We start from the raw sequence: 24596 nt of genomic DNA, 5'->3' as shown, positions 1-24596 counted from the left end.
AAAAATAACTGTTCTTTGACAAAAGACTTGTGTCCAAAATATATTTAAAAACTTCTTAAAAACAATAATAAAAAGACAACCCAATTAAAAATGGTCAAAAGATTTAAACAGGAGTTACGCAAATGGCCACTACACACATAAAAATGTGCTTAACATCATGAGTCATCAGGGAAATGGAAATTAAAATTACAGTGTTGTTCGGAGCCATCAAGTCAGCTACGACTCACAGTGACCTTATGTATAACCAAACGAAATGTTGCCTGGTCCTGCACCATCCTCACAGTAGTAGGTATCTTTGAGTCCATTGTTGCAACCACTGTTTTGATCCATCTTATTGAGGGTCTTTTTTTCTCCAGGCATTGGTCCTCCCTGAAAACATGTCTAAAGTAAGCAAGATGAAATCTTCACATCTTTGCTTCTAAATAGCATTCTTACTCTACCTCCTGCAAAACAGATTATTTGTTCCTCTGTGAGTCCATGGTGTAGTCAGTGTTCTTCACCAATTCCGTAACTCAAATGTTTATCAATTTTTCTTTGGCTTCTCTTTTCACTGTCCAGCTTTCTAATGTGTATGAGGCGGTAGTTAACACCAGGGTTTAGGTCAGGCAAATCTTGGTCTTCAAAGTGACATCTTTGCTTACAGTGAGATACCAGTATATAATCAATATAATCCACAAAATTAAAAGTCTGAAAGCACCAAATATTGCAAGTATGTGGAGCAACTAAAGTTATACATTATTTGTGGGAATATAAAATGGTATAACTACTTTGGAAAATAGTTCCCTCAATTCCATTCCTAGATAACTGTCTTAGAGAAATGAAGGCATAAGTCTAAAAAGAGACTTCTACAAGAATGTTTATAACGGTTCTATTCATAATAGCTAACAACTGGAAACAGTCCAAATGTCCATCAGTAGGAGAAAGGATAAATAAATTGTCGTATATTCTTTCAGTGGAGGACCTACTTAGCAATTAAAAAAAAATCAACTACTGTTACAGGAACATAATGATTAAAAGAAATCAGACAAAAAGAGTACATGTAGTGATTCTCTTTGATTCCATTTATATGGTGTTCAAAAACAGGCAAAGTTATATGTTAGATACGAGAACAGTGGTTGCCTATTTGACAGGAAGGAGGCACATGTGAATTTTCTCGGGTGGTGAAAATACTGTAACTTGTGTAGCGTGTTGATTACATAGGTGTATACATTTGTCACAGTTTGTTGAGTTGTGTATTTAAGATTAATGCACGTTATTTAAGAAAATAAATATGTAAAGTAAGAAAGGAAGAACTTCCAGACAAGTACAGTGACAACTGACAACGCTTAGTACGTGCAGAGACATACTAAAAAGCACAGAATTGTTATATAGGACCTCAGTGGATATTCGTAGTAACTGAAAAAAGTTTAAATTATATTCAAGGTAACTTTCTTAAAAGTCAGCAAAATAAACTACTTTTTTAGAAGGATTTTATTAACAATTATTATATTAAAAGTTTTAGAACTAGAAAATGTTTATTTTGGGTTAAGAATAGTTGCAGTTAATTTTGGGAAATAATGATTCTGAAACGGAACTAGAATGTAATCCCTCTTAAAACTACAATCTACCCAAAAGAAGGCACGAATGGTTTCTGTAGACTAATTTGCTCAATAAGTTATTTAAACAGAACGTTTGTCTTTGTATGATTTGTGTAAGCGGTTTAGAGTCCCAGTTGGTAGAAAAAATTGAAAATGTGGCAGCTGAGTTAAGTATGTTAGTTTCACTGTCTTAATTATAATAAATTCCGTAACTGTTAGGAACTTAGAGATGTCACTGTTAAATGTGCTAAAATATAGCAGTAATTTCTCCTTGCTATAACATTGCAGCAAATGAACCATATATAGACAACTTCGATGGCAGCGTATGCAGTTTGACAGCATTGTCTATGGGGTCCTTCATACCTTGTTTCATGGAAACCAAATATGCTTGAACTATTCAAATGATGAATTGAAATAAGAGTTCTGTAGTCTTTTATTCTGAGTTTAGTCTTCAAAATAAAGCGTAACCTTTAAAGTTAGTTTGGTTTTTGACCTCTGTCAAGTAGGTTACTTTTTGTGGACTATCATGGAAGTAGTAAACACTTCAGTCACCACATATTAACTAATGTGGTTTTTGGTTCTCAGACAAGACTGACAGCTTGGCTGTTTTTTGTTTATGGAAAAGCTAATCCTAATCTTTGCATCTATTTTAGTAATAGTTATGCACGAGTACGAGCTGTGGTGATGACCCGGGATGACTCAAGTGGTGGATGGTTACCACTTGGAGGGAGTGGACTAAGCTGCGTCACTGTCTTCAGAGTCCCTCATCAGGAAGAGAATGGCTGTGCTGACTTTTTTATCCATGGAGAGCGACTCAGGGACAAAATGGTAATGAATAATTATCTCTTCTTACAATTTTAAGATATTGTCTACAGAATAACTTGTCTATTTAAAATTGTGATTTGTGTACTGTTTTTTTATGAGAACTCTTTTTGGCCATGAACCAATGATTATGTTTTTGGAGCTGTTTTCATGTTAAAGATAGTGACATATGAATTTCCTTGTAATTGAGACTGACATTAATGTACGTGGGACAAGGCGCCACTTTTGCATTTGGGTTTAATACAGGTGTATTCATGAATAGTCCCCCTAGGTATTAAACCAGTCACACCCTGCTCCCATTTTTCCCCACCTACCCTTTTTTTTTTACCCCCTAGACTGGAGGTCTGCAAGCTATAATTTCAAGGGCAAATCCAGCCTGCCTCCTGTTTTTGTATGGCCCACTGGCTAAGTATGATTTTTACCTTCTTTTAGATGATTAAGAAAAATCAAGAAGATAATAATGTTTAGTCTCATGTGAAAATTATATGAAAATAAAATGTCACTGCCCATAAATCAAGTTTTATTGAAGCATAGCCAAACTTACTCATCTACATTTTGTCTCTGGATACTTTTACACTGCAACAGAGTTGAGTAATTATAACAAAGACTGTAAATATCTGGCCTTTTACAGAAAAATTTTGCTAACCCCTGCTTTTGGGTTCTTTCTCTTCAGGTCCTTACTAATATAGTTATTCCAGGCTCGAGGAACTACTTGGCAGCCAGCTTAATTTTTAACACTCTACTATTTTTTTTGTGTGTGCTTTAAGTGAAAGTTTACAAATCGAGTCAGTCTCTCATACAAAAATTTATACACACCTTGCTACATACTCCCGATTGCTCTTCCCCTAATGATACAGCATACTCCTTCCCTCCACTCTCTCTTTTCATATCCATTCAGCCAGTTTCTGACCCCCTCTGCCCTCCCATCTCCCCTCCAGACAGGAGTTGCCAACATAGTCTCATGCGTCTACTTGATCCAAGAAGCTCACTCTTCACCAGTATCATTTTCTATCGATAGTCCAGCCCAATCCCTGTCTGAAGAGTTGGCTTTGGGAATGGTTCCTATCTTGGGCTAACAGAAGGTCTGGAGACCATGACCACCGGGATCCTTCTAGTCTCAGTCAGACCCTTAAGTCTGGTCTTTTTAGGAAAATTTGGGGTCTGCATCCCACTGCTCTCCTGCTCCCTCATGGGTTCTCTGTTGTGTTCCCTGTTAGAGCAGTCACCGGTTCTAGCCAGGTACCATCTAGTTCTTCTGGTCTCAGGCTGATGTAGTCTCTGGTTTATGTGATCCTTTCTGTCTCTCGGGCTCATAATTACCTTGATGTAGTCTCTGGTTTATATGGCCCTTTCTGTTTCTTGGGCTCATAATTACCTTGTGTCTTTGGTGTTCTTCATTCTCTGTTGCTCCAGGTGGGTTGAAACCAATTGATGCATCTTAGATGGCCACGTGCTAGCATTTAAGACCCCAGAAGCCACTCTCCAAAGTGAGACACAGAATGTTTTCTTAATAGATTTTATTATGCCAATTGACTTATATGTCCCCTGGAACCATGGTCCCCAAAACGCTGCCCCTGCTACACTGGCCTTCAAAACGTTCAGTTTATTCAGGAGACTTCTTTGCTTTTGGTTTAGTCCAGTTGTGCTGACCTCACCTGTATTCTGTGTTGCCTTTCCCTTCACCTAAAATAGTTCTTATCAGCTATCTAATTAGTGAATGCCCTTCTCTCTACCTCCCTCTCCCCTCTCCTAACCATCAAAGAATATTTTCTTCTCTGTTTAAACTATTTCTTGAGTTCTTATAATAGTGGTCTTATACAATATTTGTCCTTTTGCAACTGACTAATTTCACTCAGCATAATACCTTCCAAATTATTCCATGTTATGAAATGTTTCATGGATTCATCATTGTTCTCCATCAATGCATTGTATTCCATTGTGTGACTATACCATAATTTATCCATTCATCCATTGATGGGCACCTTGGTTGCTTCCATCTTTTTGCTATTGTGAACAGTGCTGCAGTGAACACAGGTGTGCATATATCTGTTCATGTAAAGGCTCTTATTTCTCTAGGATAATTCCAAGGAGTGGGATTGCAGGATCATATGGTAGTTCTATTTCTAGCTTTTTGAGGACGCACCAAATCAATTTCCAAAGTGATTGTACCATATTATATTTCCACCAGCAGTGTATAAGTATTCCAGTCTCTCCACAACCTCCTCAGCATTTATTATTTTGTTTTTCTTGGATTAATGCCAGCCTCCTTGGAATCCCATTATAATTTTGATTTGCATTTCTCTAATGGCTAATGATCGTGAGTGTTTCCTCATGTATCTGTCCCCTGCCTGAATGTCTTCTTAAGTGAAGTGCCTGTGTGAATCCTTTGCCCATTTTTTAATTGGGTTATTTGTCTTTTTGTAGTTGAGTTTTTGCAGCATCATGTAGATTTTAGAGATCTGGCACTGATCGGAAATATCATAGCTAAAAACTTCTTCCAGTCTGTAGGTAATGTTTTTACTCTTTTGGTAAAGTCTTTGGATGAGCATAGGTGTTTGACTTTTAGGAGCTCCCAGAAATCTAGTTTCACTTCTGCATTGTTAGTAATGTTTTGTATACTGTTTATGCCATGTATCGGGGCTCCTAGCATTGTCCCTATTTTTTCTTCCATGATATTTATCATTTTACGTTTTATATTTAGGTCTTTGGTCAATTTTGAGTTACTTTTTGTGCATGGTGTGAGCTATGGGTCTTGTTCCATTTTTTTTTGCAGTTGGATATCCAGTTATGCCAGCACCGTTTGTTAAACAAACTATCTTTTCACCATTTAACAGACTTTGGGCCTTTGTCAAATTTCAGCTGCTCACATGTGGATGAACTTATGTCCGGATCCTCAATTCTGTTCCATTGGTCTATGTATCTGTTGTACCAGTACCAGGCTGTTTTGACTACTGTGGCAGTATAATAGGTTCTAAAATCAGGTAGAGTGAGACCTCCCACTTTGTTCTTCTTTTTCAGTAATGCTTTACTTATCCGAGGCCTGTTACCCTTCCATATGAAGTTGATCATTTGTTTCTCTATCTCATTAAAAACTGTAGTTGGAATTTGGATCGGAATTGCATTGTATCTCTAGATGGCTTTTGGTGGTAGAATAGACGTTTTTACAATGCTCAGTCTTCTTATCCGTGAGCAAGGTATGTTTTTCCACATATGCAGGTCTCTTTTGGTTTCTTGCAGTAGTGTCTTGTAGTTTTCTCTGTATAGGTCTTTACATCTGTGGTAAGATTTATTCCTAAGTATTTTATCTTCTTGGGGGCTACTGTAAATAGTATTGATTCGGTGATTTCCTCTTCGGTGTTCTTTTTGTTGGTGTAGAGGAATCCAACTGATTTTTGTATGTTTATCTTGTATCCTGATACTTTGCTGAACTCTTCTATTAGTTTCAGTAGTTTTCTGGAGGATTCCTTAGGGTTTTCTGTGTATAAGATCATGTCATCTGCAAATAGAGATACTTTTACTCCTTCCTTGCCAATCTGGATGCCCTTTATTTCTTTAGCCTAATTACTCTGGCTAGGACCTCCAATGCAATGTTGAATAAGAGTGGTGATAAAGGTCATCCTTTTCTGGTTCCCGATCCCAATGGGAATGCTTTCAGGCTCTCTTCATTTAGGGTGATGTTCGCTGTTGGCTTTGTATAAATACCCTTTATTGTGTTGAGGAATTTTCCTTCTGTTCCTATTTTGCTGAGAGTTTTTATCATGAATGGGTGTTGAACTTTGTCAAATGCCTTTTCTGCATCAATTGATAAAATCATGTGATTCTTGTGTTTTGTTTTATTTATGTGGTGGATTACATTAATTATTTTTCTGATGTTGAACCATCTCTGCGTACCTGGTAAAAATCCCAGTTGGTCATGGTGAATTGTTTTTTTGATAGGATGTTGAATTCTATAGGGAGGAATTTTGTTGAGGATTTTTGCATCAAAGCTCATGAGGGATATAGGTTTGTAATTTTCTTTTTTTTGTGGTATCTTTACTGGGTTTTGGTATGAGGAATATGCTGGCTTCATAGAATGAGTTTAGGGGTATTCTGTCTTTTTCTGTGCTCTGAAATTCCTTCAGTAGTAGTGGTGTTAACTCTTCTCTGAAAGTTTGGTAGAACTCAGCAGTGAAGCCTTCTGGGCCAGTGCTTTTTTTTGTTGTTGTTGTTGGGAGTTTTTTGATTACCTTTTCAATCTCTTCTTTTGTTATGGGTCTGTTTAGTTGTTCTACCTCTGTTTGTGTTAGTTTAGGTAGGTAATGTGTTTCTAGGAATTCATCCTTTTCTTCTAGGTTTTCATAGTTGTTAGAGTACAGCTGTTCGTAGTAATCGGATTCCTTTAATTTCAGGTGGGTCTCTTGTAATATCTGCCATGTCATTTCTTATTCAGGCAATTTGTTTCGTCTCCTGTTTTTCTTTTGTCAGTTTGGCCAATGGCTTATCAATTGTTAATTTTTTCAGAGAACCAGCTTTTGGTCTTGTTAATTCTTTCAGTTGTTTTTATGTTTTCTGTTTAGGTTTATTCTGCTCTGATTTTTATTATTTGCTTTCTTCTGGTACCTGAGGGTTTCTTATGTTGCTCTCTTTCTATTTGTTCAAGTTGTAGGGATAATTCTTTGATTTTGGCCCTTTCTTTTTTGTGTATGTGTGCATTTGTTGATATAAATTGACCTCTGAGCACTGCGTTTGCTGTGTCCCAAAGGTTCTGATAGGAAGTGTTTTCATTCTCATTGGATTCTGTGAATTCGTTTATTCCATCCTGAATGTCTTCTGTAACCCAGTCTTTCTTGCGCAGGGTATTGTTCAATTTCCAAGTGTTCGATTTCTCTTCCCTGCTTTTTCAGTTACTGATTTCTACTTTTATGGCCTTATGGTCAGAGAAGATGCTTTGTAATTTTTCGATGTTTTGGATTCTGCTGAGACTTGCTTTATGACCTAATAATGTGGTCTGTCCTGGAGAATGTTCCATGTGCACTAGAAAAGAAAGTATACTAGGCTGCTCTTGGGTGGAATGTTCTATATATGTCTGTAAGGTCAAGTTGGTTGATTGTGGCATTTAGATCTTCATGTCTTTATTGAGCTTTTTTCTGGATGTCTTGTCCTTCACCGAAAGTGGTGTTTGTGAGGTATAGCAGTGAAGTCTTCTACTATAATTGTGGAGCTGTGTATCTCATTTTTCAATGCTACTAGAGTTTATGTACCTTGCAGCCCTGTCACTGGGTGCATGAATATTTAATATGATTATATTCTCCTGGTATATTGTCCCTTAAGTCATTATGTAGTGGCCTTCCTTATCCTTTGTGGTGGATTTAACTTTAAAGCCTGTTTTGTTTTGTTTTGTTTTCAGAAAATAGTATTGCCACTCCTGCCCTTTTTTGATTGTTGTTCGCTTGATATATTTTTTCCATCCTTTGAGTTTTATTTTGTTTGTATCTCTATGTCTAAGGTGTGTCTCTTGTAGGCAGGGTATAGATGGATCATGTTTTTTTAATCCATTCTGCCACTCTCTGTCTCTTTACTGGTGTATTTAGTCCGTATACATTAAGCGTTTATGGGTAGGTCCGAGTTTAGTGCTATCATTTTGATGTCTTTTTGTCTGTGTTGTTGACAGTGTGTTTTTCCCAATTAATTTTTTGTGCTGAGTAGTTTATATATTCTTTTCATCTTATTCATTTTTGTTGATTTTGTTTCTGCTGAGTCTGTTTTTTTCTTGTGTTTTATTTTGATGAGTAGGATAGATAGTCTCCTTTGTGGTTACCTTAATGTTAACCCCTATTTTTCTTAGTTTACTTCTAACTTTTATTTCTTTGTATTGCCTTGTCTCCCTCTCCATTTGAAAGATCTGTGACTACATTTCTTAGTCTCTCTTTCGTGTTCTAATGTTGTCGTCTTTTACATAATGTCGCTATTTCCGTTTTGAGCGTTTTTTAAATCTTATTTTTGTGATTTCCCCATCTGGGTTGACCTTTGATTGCTCTGTCCAGTGTCCTAGTCTTGGGTTGATACCTGGTATTATTGATTTTGTAACCAAAGAGCTCCTTTTAGTATTTCTTGTAGTTTTGATTTGCTTTTTATGAATTCTCTAAACTTCTGTTTATCTGGAAATGTCCAAATTTCACCTTCATATTTGAGAGAGAGTTTTGCTGGTGTATGACTCTTAAGTAGCAATTTTTTTCCTTCAATGCCTTACATAAGTCATCCCATTGCCTTCTTGCCTGCATGGTTTCTGCCGAGTAGTCCGAGTTTATTCTTATTGACTCTCTTTTGTAGGTGGCTTTTTGTTTATCCCTAACTGCTCTTAAAACTCCCTTTTTATCTTTGGTTTTGGCAAGTTCGATTATAATATGTTTTGGTGACTGTGTTTTAAAATCTATCTTTTGTGGAGTTTGATGAACATCTTGGATTGATGCCTTCTCTTTCCTCTTTCACTATATCAGGGGAGTTTTCTGCCAACAAACGTTCAACGATTCTCTCTGTATTTTCTTTTACCCCTCCCTTTCTTAAGTACTTTGATAGGAGAAGGTGATAGGGATTGTACAGAATCAAACCCATGTCATTCAAGTACTTCCATCCCTCCCTTCCTATTTTAAAAAAATTTTGTTGTTTTTGTTCTAAATTGTCTTAGTTATCTAGTGCTGCTATAACAAAAATACCAGCAGCAGATGTCTTCAAGAAACAGAAGTTTATTCTCTCGTGGTTTAGGAGGCTAGACGTCTGAATTCAGGGTGCGAGCTCCAGGGAGAGGCTTTCTTTCTCTCTCTTGGCTCTGGGGAAGGTCCTTGTCATCAGTCTTTCCCTAGCCTAGGATCTTCTCAGCTCAGCTCATACTCCTAGCTCTCATTTCTTTGCTTCCTTATCTCTTTTATGTCTCAAGAGAGATTGCGTCAAAATACAACCTAATCCTGTGGGGTGAGTCCTGCCTCTTTAATATAACTGCCTGTAATCCTGCCTTATTAACATCATAGAAGTTAGGATTTACAGCACATAGGATAATCACGTCAGCTCATGACATGGTGGACAATCACGCAATACTGGGAATCATGGCATAGTCAAGTTGACATACATTTTGGGGGGACATGAATCAATCCAAAAGATAAAACTACCCAGATGAATGTTTTTATTTGTGTATATATGTATATATTTGTATATTTCTTTAAATTGTTAAAAAGCAAAGATGTCACCTTAAGGCCGAAGGGTGCACCTGACTCAAGCAGGGGTGTTTTCAATCGCCTCGTATGCATGTGAAAGCTGGACAATGAATAAGGAGGACCGAAGAAGAATTGATGCCTTTGAATTAAGGTGTTGATGAAAAATATTGAATATACCGTCGACTGCCAGAAGAACAAACAAATACGTCCTGGAAGAAGTACAGCCAGAATGCTCATTAGAAGCAAGGATGGCGAGACTTAGTTTTACATACTTTGGACATGTTTGCAGGAGGGATCAGAGTCTCCTGACCCTCAACAAGATTGATTGACATAGTGGCTACAAAGATGGGTTTAAGCATTAAGCAACAATTGTGAGGATGGTACAGGATCGGGCAGTGTTTCGTTCTGCTGTACATATAGGGCTGTTATGAGTCAAAACCAATTTGATGGCATCTAACAACAGTAGCAGTCTCAACAGCACCTAACGACGACAATACATGCATGTGTCTGTCTGGGTTCAGTCTAACCTTCAATAATGTTAGATATGTACTCTCTTTTAAATTAGTGTGGAAAATTCTTTTTTCCTTATTTTCTTTGCGAGCCAAAAATAACACTAAACATATCGAAAAGCTGAGTAATGTTAATGTCTTATCTGCTTCAAGCAAAAGAACATATACTTAGTAGTAAAATTAGAATAAAGTTCCCAAAATTTCAAAGACCCTAGAAAATAAGTAGAATTTCCTATAAGTATATATTTGTGGGCTGATCTATGAGCCCGTGGAACATTTATAGTGTTACTTCCATTGCAAATGTGTTTTAAGCTCCAGACATTTCTATCATACATGAACATGTTGAATGACACTTATAGATATGAGTTGTGATTACTTGATACTGTTTACTACTGAATTATGCCCCCACTATGCTAGGAAATACATTTCTGAACAAGGCTACTGTGTTTTATGGGGCTTTTTTGAGCATTTTATTGTGCTTTAGGTGAAAGTTTACACAGCAAATTAGCTTCCCATTCATTAACTCATATACAAATTGTTCCATGTCATTGGTTGCAATTCCTGCGATGTGTCAATATTCTCCTCATTTCCACTCTGGGGTCTCCATTTCCATCCGTCCAGCTTCCATTCCCCTTCCTGCCTTCTCATCTTTGCTTTTGGACTAATGTTTCCCTTTTGGTCTTGTATTGTTGATTGTTCTGAGGAACACGTTCCTTGTGGGCATTACTGTTTATTTTATAGGCCTGTCTATTATTTAGCTAGAAGGTTATCGCTGAGGTTGGCTTCAGTTTCAAGCTAGAAGGGTACCTTAGGGCTATAGTCTCGGGGGTTCCTCCAGTCTCATCAGACCAGTAAGTCTGATCTTCTTTTTTTTTTTTTTTTTAATTTCTGTATTTTTCTCCTACTCTAATTGGGACCTTCTGTTGTATTCCTGGTCAGAGAGTTGGGTCGTAGTTGTTGGGCACCATCTAGTTATTCTCTTCTCAGGCTAGAGGAGGCTGTGGTTCATATGGGCCGTTAGTCCTTTGGACTAATTGCTTCTTGAGTCTTTGGTTTACTTCACTCTCCTCTGCTCCAGACAGGAAGAGACCAATGGTTGTATCTTATATGGCTGCGTGCAAGCTTTTAAAAGACCCCAGACGCTATTCACCAATGTAGGATGTAGAATATATCTTAATGAACTATGTTATGCCAGTTGACCTAGATGTCCTCTGAGACTATGATCCTGAGCCTTCAAGCCCAGTAACTCAGTCTCACAAGGTGTTTGGTTACGTCTAAGAAGTTTCCATAACTCTGCCCCCTGTGTGCCCTGTTATATATATGAATATACATGCAGCATGTACAAATAAATATGTAGAAATAATCCACAAACATACCTATATGTGCATGAGGATATGTTCCCGTATGACTTCCCAACACCTATTTACCATACATATCCACTGGTAAATTATTGGATATTATTTTTCTTTTTTTGTTGTTGTTGTTGTTAGGTGCTATTGAGTGCGTTCCAACCCATAGTGATTCTGTGTACAAAAGAACGAAACAATGTTCAGTCCTGCACCATCCTCACAATCGTTGCTATGTTTGAGACCATCGTTGCAGCCACTGTTTCAGTCCATCTCATTGAGAGTCTTCCTCTTTTTCGCTGACCCTTGACTTTACCAAGCATAATGTCCTTCTCCAGGGATTGGTCGTCCTCATAACATGTCTTAAGTACGTGAGACAAAGTCTCACCATCCTCACTTCTAAGGAGCATTCTGGCTGTATTTCTCCCAAGTTCAATTCTTTTTTTAAGGTACTCTGTGAGCATTGAGTCTACATGGCTCCTTCTAACTCAGCGATGGCTTTTTTTTCAAAAGCCTTCTTGGTGGGCAGACAGGACATATTAATAGTTCCTGGATAATAGTTAATTATGTAAGAGATATTTGTTAAAAGCATGTGTCTTGTACCCATTTTGTTTATGAGTCACATCTTAGAATACTTGAGATGAATTCTAGAAATGATGTGAGATACCTGCCCCCTTACACCCCATAAAAAAAACTTGTGGCCTTTAAGAAAGAATAGATAGATAGTTTCAAGGTGCCAGTGGCCACTTGTGTAGCACTGAAGAAATAATAGTATTTTAAAGGATGTTTCTAAGTCAGAAAGATGGATTTTCTCAAGGGTGAGAGAAGAATTTTGGCAAAAGACTTTTCTAATTATTGATTTACAATTGATTGTACTAAAAATAAATCTTATTACACTTCCAAAAAGGGTTTATACTTTACTCTTCCTTTATTAGAAAGGGGGGCAAATAAAGAGCAGGCTGCCCTGGACTTTTTCAGTAAGGCAGCATATCCTGTGTAATTGGATCGATATTCCTTGATTCCAACTGGTCAGAAGTGATTATTTCATATGCTGCTTACCTGTTACTTGGTTGACTTGATGGTGCTTACAAAAGTAGAGTTTATTCCCTAGGGCACCGTTTTGGTACTCTAAATTAGAGCTTCCCAAGTTGTGTGCCATGAATAGGTTAACGTGGCTGTGGCCGCACCTGTCCACAAGCAGCTTCGCTTCTTTCCTGTCTGCCACATAAAAACTGTTCTAAATAGGCCCGAGGAGAAAATGGTTTGAAAGCACTACTCCAAACTGTTATCTTTTGTGCTTCATTGACGTTTGAGAAAGAATTAGAAAAAACACCAGACTTCAGTGTAAAGGTTGTAGCCTAAGAAAATGAAAGTATTACCTTTCTTCCAGATACTTGGGCTTGAAGGCACAGTGGTCTTTGTCAAGGACAGATTCTCAAAGTCTTTTCTCCTTTCTTTTTTATTTGAAGGCAGGTATAATTTCAGATTTATTAACCATAAAGTTCAACATCAAATAAAATTACATACAATTTTATAAAAATGAATAATAAAGATAATTGGAAAAATACATCCTTTAAAATTTAATCAATTTCTTAACTAGTATAACTAAAGCATGGGAGTATATACCAAGAATAATTATCCTGCTTCAATTAATTTTAAAGTTCAATCAGTATAAAATTTTTAAAATTTGTCTTAATATAAAAATGTTATTTTGCATTAACATATGTTATTTTTGCTCCTTAGAATGTAACAAAAAATTGTGATCCGTAAAGGAATGTTTTAACGTTATATAATTTCAATTATTTTACTGTTCCCGCACACTTTAACATTTTTACTACTTTTGACAATACATTATATAGTCAGCTGTTACTGATTCCTGTTTTAATTCCGTTTTTGTCAGAGGACATAATTTGTATGACTTGAATCCTTTTAAAGTTATTGAGACTCGTTTTATGGCCCAGAATATACTCTTTGTTGGTGTATATTCTATGTGCACTTGAGATGTGTTACATAAATGCAAATTAAATCAAGTTTTTTGATATTGTTCAAGTCTACTGTACCCTTACTGCTTATTCTGTACTTTTCCTGTTAATTATTGAGAAAGATATTGAAATATCTGACAATAATTGTGAATTTGTCTCTCCTTGCAATTCTGTCAGTTTTCGCTTTTTTTTAATCTCTCTTAATTGAGGCATAAACATTTAGGATTTTTTTATTATTGTGGTTATAGAGTTTTTTTGTGTGTGTGTGTGCTTTAGGTGAAAGTTTACAGCTCAGATTAGTTTCTCATTGAAAATTTTACACACAAATTGCTTTGTTACATTGGTTGCAGTCCTTGCAATGTGTCAGCACTTCAACCCTTTGCCTTTCTGTCCTCAGTTCTCCATGTCCATTTGTCCGATTTTCCTGTCCATTCCTACCTTTCCGTCTTTGCTTTTGGGCAGGTGTTGCCCATTTGGTCTCATATACTTGATTGAACTAAGAAGCACATACCTCACGTGTGTTATTGTTTATTTTATAGGCCTGCTTAATCTTTGTCTGAAAAGTGGGCTTTAGTTCTGAGTTAGCAGGGTATCCAGGGGCCAGAGTATCAAGGGTTCCTCCAGTCTCTGTCAGACCAGTAAGTCTGGTCTCTCTTTTGTGTGTGTGTGAATTTGAATTGTGTACTACATTTTCCTCCCACTGTGTCCGGTACCCTCTACTGTGATCCCTGTCAGAGTGGTCAAGAATCTTTTTTCTCGGTATATCTGGGTTGTTTCCTCAGTTTCCTTCCAAATCTTCATAGCCATGATTTAGTCCTTTATTTCTTTAATACAAGTTAATATTTCCTTGGCCTACATGTTTTTTAAAATGGTAGCTAAAATTTAATTGTTGATTGTGTAGGTAAATCTTTACTATACATCTCCACATTTTCCCATGGTAGAAACCTTTTCTTTTACATTTTTTGATTCAAGATATTTAATGCTTAGATATCATTCTCTGTAAGTAAGACACTCCTGTCTTACAGCAAACATTTTATCAAAATGTTTACCATATGCATATAAAACCAAACCCGTTGCAGTCGAGTCGATTCCGACTCATAGTGACCCTATAGGACAAAGCAGAACGGTCCCATAGGGTTTCCAAGAAGCGGCTGGTAGATTCAAACTGCCAGCCTTTTGGTTAGCAGCTGTAGCTCTTAACCGCAGCACCACCAGGGCTCCACCATATATACACGTTATGTTATTTAACCATTTTTAGCTGATTTATGTGTGTTATATAAATTTAAAACAGTGAATTATATGCCTTTAGATTCTCTAAGCACTTGAATTAACTGTGAATAATAACATTAAAAAATTTGATGAATATATGAGACTAAAACCCAGTTTTTAATTACCATGAGCATCTAAAATACCTATTATTAATTAGGTATACATGTATTTTAAAAACCAAGCCAGTTGCGAGGGAGTCGATTTTGACTCATGTGACCCCATGTATTGCAGAGGAGAACTGTGTTCCATAGGATTTTCAAGGCTCTGACTTTTCAGAAGCGTATTGCCAGGCCTTTCTTTTGAGATGCCTGTGAGTGGATTTGAACCTCCAGCTTTTAAGTTAGTGGTCAAACTGTTTAACCATTAGGGACTCCTTTGGTATATATAGTAAACAATAAAATACTGTAAATTTGCTAATTAAATGTATTCTGCTTTTTTTAAAGCATATTATGTGCTAAGAAATGACAAAAAAAATACAATAGGCTAAATAGAAAGATACAGTGGAACTCCTAAAACCTTTAGATGCTCTGTGGAAACAAGAGAAAAGCACTGTGCTATGTCAAAGCTAAATTATAGGGCAGCTACCATTATAAACTTAGAGTGAAAAGGTAATATTGAAACGGAGAAAGGAAAAACAAACATTTAAAGCTTAAGTTGCAGGAGAGATTAAGAAATTGTTTTTAGGATCAGTAAAAAATAAAAAAATATATTTTTATTTTTTTAAAGTAATCAGGTTGTAGATAAAAAATTGTTTATAAAAATTAAAGTACATACAAGCTAATACTTGTGTCATTTAAAAAGAACATTTTTAAAATGGGCTTGCTTTCTGCTTATTGGTGCGTAAAACAAAACCTAGTACATTTGTTTTCTAGGAAGAAAATAAAGTAGCTATGATATAAAAAAAAATGATACAGCAGTAGCATTATTTAAAGTGAGACTCACCCAATTTCTACCATGAGAAAACCTTGGGATGAGGTTTATAGGAGTACAAAACAAAAATTTCCTGCTAAGCTTTTCCACGAGCCTCTGAATTACTTCATTGTGAAACCTTAATCCTTCTATAGAACTTTTCCTCCACTAGAAAACAATAGCCTTATCTAGCTTTCCCCATAGAATTCAGCCTGTCTCTTGGAAGATACTGGTTTTCCTATTCAGCATAATATTACGGAGTGTGGAAAAGGATGGGAGTGGGAGTAGAGGTGGTATAAGCATTTTTATTATTCCCTATTCACCTTACAGATTATTACTCCATAACCCACACGCATAAATCTCTTTATTTAGACTTTGTACTGTTCAGATTACTATTTTTTAGCTCTGATTTTTATCCGTTGACTTTCGCAGCTACACATAACAAGCTTTTCTACATCTGAGATTCATCATTATTCTTGGCTACTTTTCTTTGCGGTCTTGACCTTCTGGTCTTCGTTTCAGCAGGCTACTTTCCTAGACCTGGTTGTTACCCAGAATTGTTCCATTTGAGGAATTTTACAATTTCCTGTCATTCCTTTTTTATTCTTCTTCCTGCTGCTTTTCAATTTCTTTGTGCCTCCCATTTTTTCCTAATTTCACTAAACCCCTTCAGGATTCATTATCTTTTTTATTATTTTCCTTTTTAATCCAATCTAAATTTTCCTTTTCAATCACTCAAATCATATTTCATTCATATTTGAGTAGGCAATATGTTACTGAATTTTTACCTTACTTAAAGCTAAAGGAACTACAGTAAATACTCTTTTTCAAGGTGTGTCTTTCATTCATTCATACGACAAATATTTATTGAGCAGAAATGGACAGACATCTCTGTTCTTAAGGCAGTAGACACTCCAGTGGGGAGAGGCAGGCAATAAGTAAAATAAGTAGTATGCTAGGTAGTAATTAAGTAACAAACAAACAAAAAAAACCCATTGCCATTGATTTCGATTTTGACTCGTAACAATCCTATATGACAGAGTAGAACTGCCCCATGGTGTTTCCAAGGAGCAGCTGGTGGATTTGAACTGCCAAACTTTTGGTTAGCAGCCGAGCTTTTAACCATTACACCACCAGGGCACTCTCATTCTCTGCTTCTCAAACCAAACCCTTTGCTGTTGAGTAAAAACCTTATAGGACGGACTAAGACTAAAACTGCCTCATAGGTTTTCCAAGGAGCAGCTGGTGGGTTCAAACTGTTGACCCTGTGGTTAGCAGCGAAACTCTTAACCACTGCAGCACCAGGGCTCGTGTGTGTGTGTATGTGTGTGTGTGTGTGTGTGTGTGTGTGTGTGTGTACATACACATTTATTTGGTCTGATTGATGCCTTTTGTAGCTTGCTGTTGTTCATATGGTTCCCTGGGTAGTACAAACAATTAAGTGCACGGCTACTAACTGAAAGATTGGCAGTTCGAACCTACCCAGAGGAAACTTCAGAAGAAAGGCCTAGAGGTCTGCTTCTGAAAGGTCACAGCCATGAAAACCCCATGGCGCACAGTTATACTGACACACATGGGGTCACCACGAGCTGGAATCAACTCAGCAGCAACTGCTTTGGTTTATTTTTGGGTTATTTATTTTATATAAACTAGTTAGTCATACAAAACACATTATGTTAAAATAGTATGCCATGATTGCAGAAACATACCATTTTCATCGTTCCCTCCTTTCCTTTCTTTTGTGGTAGCTTAACTGCTGTTATATGAGGACCACTGCCATTATTGCTTCTACTACTATTATTTCTTAAAATCCCACTCACTGTGGAACACAATGTTGAACATAAATTTTAATTAATAGACAATTTGCAAAAATATGTATTTGATAATGACATCATTTCATATTTTGTAGAATACCATAGCCTCCCAGGGACCTTCCTAAAAGATACTAGTTTTTACATCATCTAGACAACTAAAATTCATAACGTGAGACAAATATTTAAGATACCCGTTACTGATTTTGGTTATCAAGTAGTTTAATTTGAATTTAGAATTTTTATTTTAAAAATGCAGTGATTTTTTTCATTAGATAAAAAATATTTCAGAAAGTTATGAGTGAAAGTTGTAGTTACCAGCTATATTAGTTCTTGGATAATACTATTTGTAAACATGTAAATAGCTACTTGGAAGGTAGCAAGTATAATAAAATACATGGTAGTTTAAAGGTACCTATATTTAATTTTATTCCCTTCTTTGAAATTATTAGTTGTTAGACAAAAAGGAAGCCCAGGTGGTGTAGTGGTTAAGAGCTCAGCTGCTAACTGAAAGGTGAGCAGTTCTAACCCTCCGGCCACTCCACAGGAGAAAGATACTACAGTCAGTTTCTGTAAAGATTACAGCCTTGGAAACCCTGTGAGGCAGTTCTACTCTGTTCTGTAGCATTTTATCAAACAGTACAGTAGTAATTTTATGATGGAAGTTTTGCTCTGAATTTCCCAAAGCGTCTTGGGATATATCTTAGGACCCATTACCGTCATGTTGATTCTGACTCAACAGCAACCTATGTAGGACAGAGTGGAAGTGCCTCATAGGGTTTCCAAGGAGCGGCTGGTGGATTCGAGCTGCCGACCTTTTGGTTAGTAGCCATTGCTCGCCGTAGCTCTTAACCACTGCACCACCAGAGCTCCATATCTTAGGAAGTTTTAGTTATTTATTAATCACAGCCCCCCCCCCACCCTACCTTTTTTTTTCTCTGTAAATTTTTATTCTGGGATTTCTTTTGGGAGAAGGAAAAATCTTGGAAAGTTGGAGAGAAAGGTTTTCACTGCCTTAAAATCCATTCGCTTAATCTCTTCAGAATCCATTCACATAAACTCCTGAGCACCTGCGTTTATCATTCAAACTCTTCTTCCTCACATACTAAAAAAAAAATCTTCCTCCATAAATCATGACCTCCCAGCCTCTCATAGCAACTAGCCTATTACGGGGCCAGTGGCATCACCTAGTGGCTAACATCACCATCCCTGCTAATACTTATTGAAGGCTCACTGTGTGCGAGGCACCATTTTGAGTACTCTGGCTGTATTACCTCTTTTAACCCTGGAAAGTCAGCTGGGTACTAATGGTGGGAACTGAATGGGCGACCCAGCCAGTCTTGGCTGCAAAGCCCACGGGCTTAAATAATTAATTCCTTTAATAGAGAGCTAGCATCTTCTTCCTTGGAAAGTATGTCATTTTCCTGCCCCTTCTGTTTTTCATAGTTTAGTCATTTTATTTTGACTTTTGGTGTTAGGGTAATCCTAATCTCATAGACCGAGTTAGAAAGTGTTCATATGTGAATATTGTTTCTCACTAACTATTTTCCCCTTCTCTCTTAGGCTGGTACTATAGGGAAACCATTTCTCTTCCCTTTTTCCCTTCATCTGTATCAGATTTTAATAATTATAATTTTGCTAAAATCACTTGCATTTTTCTTAAATTCCAGACTTCTCATCTTTTTTTTTTTTTTTCTTTCTGTAATTAACATTTATTTAACCTTAACAGAAGATAAGGGGGAAATTTTGTCCTTTTCGTTACCACTGGATTGATAGACTTTAAGGTCTTATCAAAATACTAGCGGTTCCAAAGTATTTTATTAAGTTATTTATTTAAGTTGTCTTAGCCAACTTGTTTAGACCTGTGTTGGAATGCAAAGCTGTCCTACCAAATATCTCTACGTAATTCCTTTTCTCCTCCTTTATTATTATAGTCAGCTTCCTAGAGCTGGCTCCAGCCGGTCTATTTACAACAGTTACATTCAACTCAAACCTCGTTAGGTCTGTTGATACATAAGTCTGAAAATTTCTTTTTAATGCAGTCTGTGTACGCATTTAAGTGCTTTTGAATTTGTTGTGGCTTTTACTAGTTTTAGAATTTTTCAATATACATTTATTTTTTAGTTAATAATAAATAATCCTTCTTTTCTAATCCCAATACACTTGTAGATGATCGAAAGTTCAAAAGATTCTAGAACTGATCCTAAAAAATAACTCTTTAATTTGTTGTTCTTTGTTAACCAGCCATGTTCTAAATGAATCAATTAAGGTTCATTAATGTTATATAATTTTGGGTACCCAGTCTTTGTAGTTAATTCTTGTTGAGTCAGTCTTAAACATTTAATATTCACTATACAATTGCCATTTACACTCTTAATATCTTTTCCATTTATTAATACATAAACGATAGGGTCGCAGTGAGTCAGAACCAACTCGATGGCACCTAACAACCACAGTCTGCTTTTAGGTAGAAATGAGAGTGGGGCTATCATAAACGTCCTTCAGAGTTACCATGGGGGCCTGATGAATTTCACATACTTCCAGAATTACTTAACTCCAGAAAGAGGTTTATCCAACTATTAATTAGGATTAGCTAGGTATGTATTTCATGTTTAACAGCTGTAGACTAAATATTTTTAAGATTATGTTTTTAATGGCTTCTGGCGATTGGCTTAGGATAATTTTAGCAGGACTCAGAATTAATCATTTCCTTTTGTACCAGATCTTCTCTTATAAGGAAGCTCTAAGCGCAAGTCATACATAACCACTCATTCCTGCAGGGAGCCATTTAGTTTCCTAGATTGGTAATTAATAGACATAACTCCCTGTTGGCCAGAAATGAAGTATACTTATACCTAATTTTTCCTGTAAAGAATTCACCTGGTAATATTGTGTTGGTTGATTGTAATCTCTTGGCATTACATTTTCTATAGTTCGTTTGCTAATTTTGCCAATGATGAATATGGTACACATTGAACTCTGCTTCCTGTATAATTATTATTACAGTTATCTTAAGGTACAGAATTCATATAGTGAAAAATGCATGGGCTAAATAAAGTAAAAACATGTTGTTCTGATATAATTGAGCAACAGTGGAAGGGAGGCAACAGAAATCACTAGTTTTTAAGAATCCTTTCAGCCCTTAAAATTCTTTTTGCTTTTCAGGAACACGGAGTTAGTGTTAATCACATGATGAGTACACGTCTTTTGAGACATTCTTCTCTCTGCTGTTTTTTATTTAACAACTTTGCAATCCCGTTAAATTTTTGTTTTTTAATTTGAGGTGGACACTTGGTACCCCTATTAGTCAAGGTGCGGTGTACTTTGTTCTTAATATAAAGAGAGTACTTTTTTATTTTTTAGTGCTACTTAAGGTCAAAAGCAAAACTACCTCCTGATACATCATGTGACTTTAGTGAGAAACTTATGATTTGGACATAGAGGCTATGAGAATTTATGTGAATGCTAAATGATAGAGAATGTTGAGGTGGCACATTCTAAAAATTATCTGCAAATACGGTGAGTAGTTATGCCAATAGATTATCCACCCTTTTTCTATCCCACTGCCTCATTCCTAAATCTAGAATAGCTGCTACGATAGTAGTCTTTTCCTAAATTATGGTTAATTTTTCATTTTTGCTTATGACAAAAAGAAAAAATTAATTTTTTTCTCTAATATAAATTAATAGAATCTCAATGGGCTCTCTGATTTTACTTTTTAAACAGCATTTTATTATGTTTTCATTGAAAGTTTACACAGCAAATTAGGTCCCCTTTAACAATTTCTACCCAAATTTTTCACAAGGTGTCAACATTCTTATTACACCCACTGCTCACTTAATTGACGTGGTTAGTTTCCAAAGACCAGGTTGTTATATGAAAATTGTTGCTATGCAAAATGGAGAATGATCACATCAGATCACAAAATGGAAGATGACTTCATCTTTACACAGCTGCCAAACCATTGAGAATCATGGTCCAGCCAAGTTGAAACATAGCCTTAACCATTGTAGTCAACTTACTCTCGCCCTGCACCTTAGTGTTCGTTACTGCCAGACATATGTCGTTAATGCACAAAACAGGTAGCAGATTTTTTACTGTTGTCATAAATGCAAAACGTCAGATAAGATAGTCAGTAAGTAAGGAGTGGGTGTTATTTCTGTTCTGGTTGTTACATTTGCAGTAATCTAGTTTCCCTGCCCCCTTTACCTTTGCTCATCTTTACTTTAATGTGATTTTTGACCATTTGATCTCACACATCGTTGTAGTCATTAGGTGTCATCGAGTTGGTTTCTTCTCATAGTGACAAAACAAAAAACTGACTGCCTGGTCCTGTGACATTCTCACAGTTATTGCTGTGCTTGAACCCAATATTGCATCCACTGTGTTAACCATCTAGTTGAGGGTCTTCCACTTTTCTGCTGACCCTCTACTTCACCAAGCATAGTGTCCTCAGGGATTGGTGTGGGACCAATCATGTCCAAAAGTGATAACATGTCCAAAGTGGATGAGATAAAGTCTTGCCATCCTCTTTTCTAGGGAACATTCTGGTTGTAATTCTTCCAGGACAGATTTGTTCTTCTGGTAGACCATGGTATATTCAATATTCTTCACCAACACCATAATTCAAAGGCATCGGTTCTTCTTTTGTCCTCTGTCATGGATTGAATTGTGTCACCTAAAAATATGTGTCAGCTTGGTTACGCCGTGATTCCCAGTATTGTGTGGTTGTCCTCCATTTTCTGATTGTAATTTTTTGTTAAAGAAGATTAGGGTGGGATTGTAACACCCTTACCCAGGTCATATCCCAGATCCAATGTAAAGGGAGTTTCCTTGGAATATGGCCTGCACCACCTTTTATCTCTCAAGAGATAAAAAGGAAAGGGAAACAAGCACAGAGGGGGGACCTCATACCACCAAGGAGGCAGTGCCAAGAGCAGAGCACGTCCTTTAGACCCAGGGTCGCTGCATGGAGAAGCTCCTAGTCCAGGAGAGGACTGATGAGAGGGACCTTCCTCCTGAGCCAACAGAGAAAGTCTTCACCAGGAGTGGTTGCGCTGAATTTGGACTTAAAGCCCCCTAGTCTGTAAGAGAATAAACTTCTCTTTGTTAAAGCCATCCAGTTGTGGCATTTCCATTATAACAGCACTAGATGACTAAGACATCTTCCTTACTTATCATCTACCTTTCGGGTGAATATGAGACAATTGAAAATACCATGGCTTGAGATCAGGTGCACCTTAGTCCTCAAAGTGACACCTTTACTTTTTAACACTTTAAAGAGACTTTTTGTGGCAGATTTGCCCAGTGCAATACATTGTTTGATTTCTTGACTGCTGCTTCCATGGATGTTTTATTATGTATCCAAGTAAAATGAAATCCCTAGACAACTTGAATCTTTTTGGAAACCTCTACAAAATAAATGTCAGGTGAAAGCAAATGGTGGAGATTAGTTTGTATATCATGTTGAAATTTGTCTAAGTGAAAACATTAATCTTGGGAAATTTAATGGAGCTAATTTAGTAATATTTTCATGTATTAAAAAATGAGCTGAGTGGCATTTGCATTTTAGTGGGGGGCGCATGATAAATAAACAGTAAACAAGTAAAGTGATTGAGATAGTTACAAGTGCTGTGAAGAAATAAAGTAGTATAATGAGATCTTGGGATTTTTGGTATTAATTTTTTTTTTCCTTATTGGGTATTTCTAAAATAATTAAGATACATAGTTTTAGTTTTTGATTAATTGAATTAATTGTTAAAAGTACACTGCGAACGTCATGAAAAGTAAAGAAAGGCTGAGGAACTGTTCCAGATTGAGAAGGACTAAAGAGATGGTGTCATAAGGTGCTGTTGAGTTAATTTCAACTCAGAGTGACCCCGTGTGACAGAGTAGAACTGCCCCATGTGGTTTTCTAGGCTGTAACCTTTAACATGGAGCAGGTTGCCAGACCTTTCTCCTGTGGAGCGACTGGGTGGGTTTGAACTTCCAGCCCTTCGCTTGGCAGCTTAACCATTGCAGCACCAAAACCAAACCAAACCAAACCTGTTGGCCATCAAGTTAATTCCGACTCATAGTGGCCCTATAGGACAGAGTAGTACTGTCCTACAGGGTTTCCCAGCCTGTAAATCTTTGCAGAAGGAGACTGCCACGTCTTTTCTCCCACAGAGTGGCTGGTCAGTTGGAATCACCAACATTTCAGTTAGCGCTCAAGTGCTTTTACCACTGTTGCTACCGGGGCTCCTTTGTTGCACACCAAAGCTCCTTAAAAGAGATATTATAACTAAATACAATGTACAGTCCTAGATTGGATCCTGTACTGAAAGTTGTTTTTTTTTGTTTTGTTTTGTTTTTAATGCTGTAAAGTACATTATTAGGGCAGGGGACAAATCTGGAATATGGACCGTAGATTAGATAAAAGCATTGTACCAATTTTAAAGCCCCTATACCTGGTCACTGTACTATGATTACATTAGAGGTGAGCATTGCTCTTAAGAAATACATACTTAAGGGCCAATAGGGCATAATGTATGTTCCTTTCAAATGGTTCATAATAAATAAAATGTTCACACACATACAGAGAAAGAGAATGTTAAAAATAAATGTGGCAAATCTGGGTAAAGGACAAACAGGAATTTTTTATATTACTATTGCAACTTTTTTATAAGTTTGAAATTATTTCTAAATAAAAACCAGAAAAATGAAACAAAAGTATATTTTCCCACACATTATGCGCTGCTCTTTACATGAATGCTTATTCTGTTAAAGCTATGAGATATTTAATACCGCTGTTCCAGTTTTAAAGATGAGGACACTAAAGCTTTAAAAGGTCAAGTAACCCACTTATGTTCACACACTGAGAATATTGCAAAGGCATTTGATCTGCTAGAATCATTAAATCCATAGGTCTTCAAAAAAGTTTAGGAAAGTGACTTTAAAAAGTTAAATTTTCACCATGCCATGCTCTTGTACATTCCCAAAAGTAATTCCTGGTGTACCTTTGGGAAATTTAGTAGACAGTGAGGAAGTGTCTGTATGTGTGTATTTTTCACATTGGAGTACAGTCATGCACCTCATAACGTCTGTTGTCCCATAAGGTTATAATAGAGTTTAGAAATCCCAATCAGAGAATGGGACGTAGCGGACATAACACTTAAGAAACACTTCCACACAACACTTTGTTT

General features: G+C 36.7%; 1 protein-coding gene across 1 annotated transcript in view; it reads left to right on the top strand.

The window, feature by feature from the left end:
• Positions 1–24596, top strand: part of SPRED1 (sprouty related EVH1 domain containing 1) — a 127515-nt gene that overhangs the window by 59753 nt on the left and 43166 nt on the right. The window contains exon 2 of the mRNA XM_049897373.1: positions 2231–2405. Within this exon, the coding sequence (XP_049753330.1) occupies positions 2231–2405 (175 nt within the window). The remainder of the gene's footprint in view (positions 1–2230; positions 2406–24596) is intronic.

This window comes from Elephas maximus, chromosome 10 (genome assembly GCF_024166365.1).
Source record: "Elephas maximus indicus isolate mEleMax1 chromosome 10, mEleMax1 primary haplotype, whole genome shotgun sequence".
Classification (NCBI taxonomy): Eukaryota; Metazoa; Chordata; class Mammalia; order Proboscidea; family Elephantidae; genus Elephas; species Elephas maximus.
This window is presented reverse-complemented; position numbering and strand designations above follow the sequence as displayed.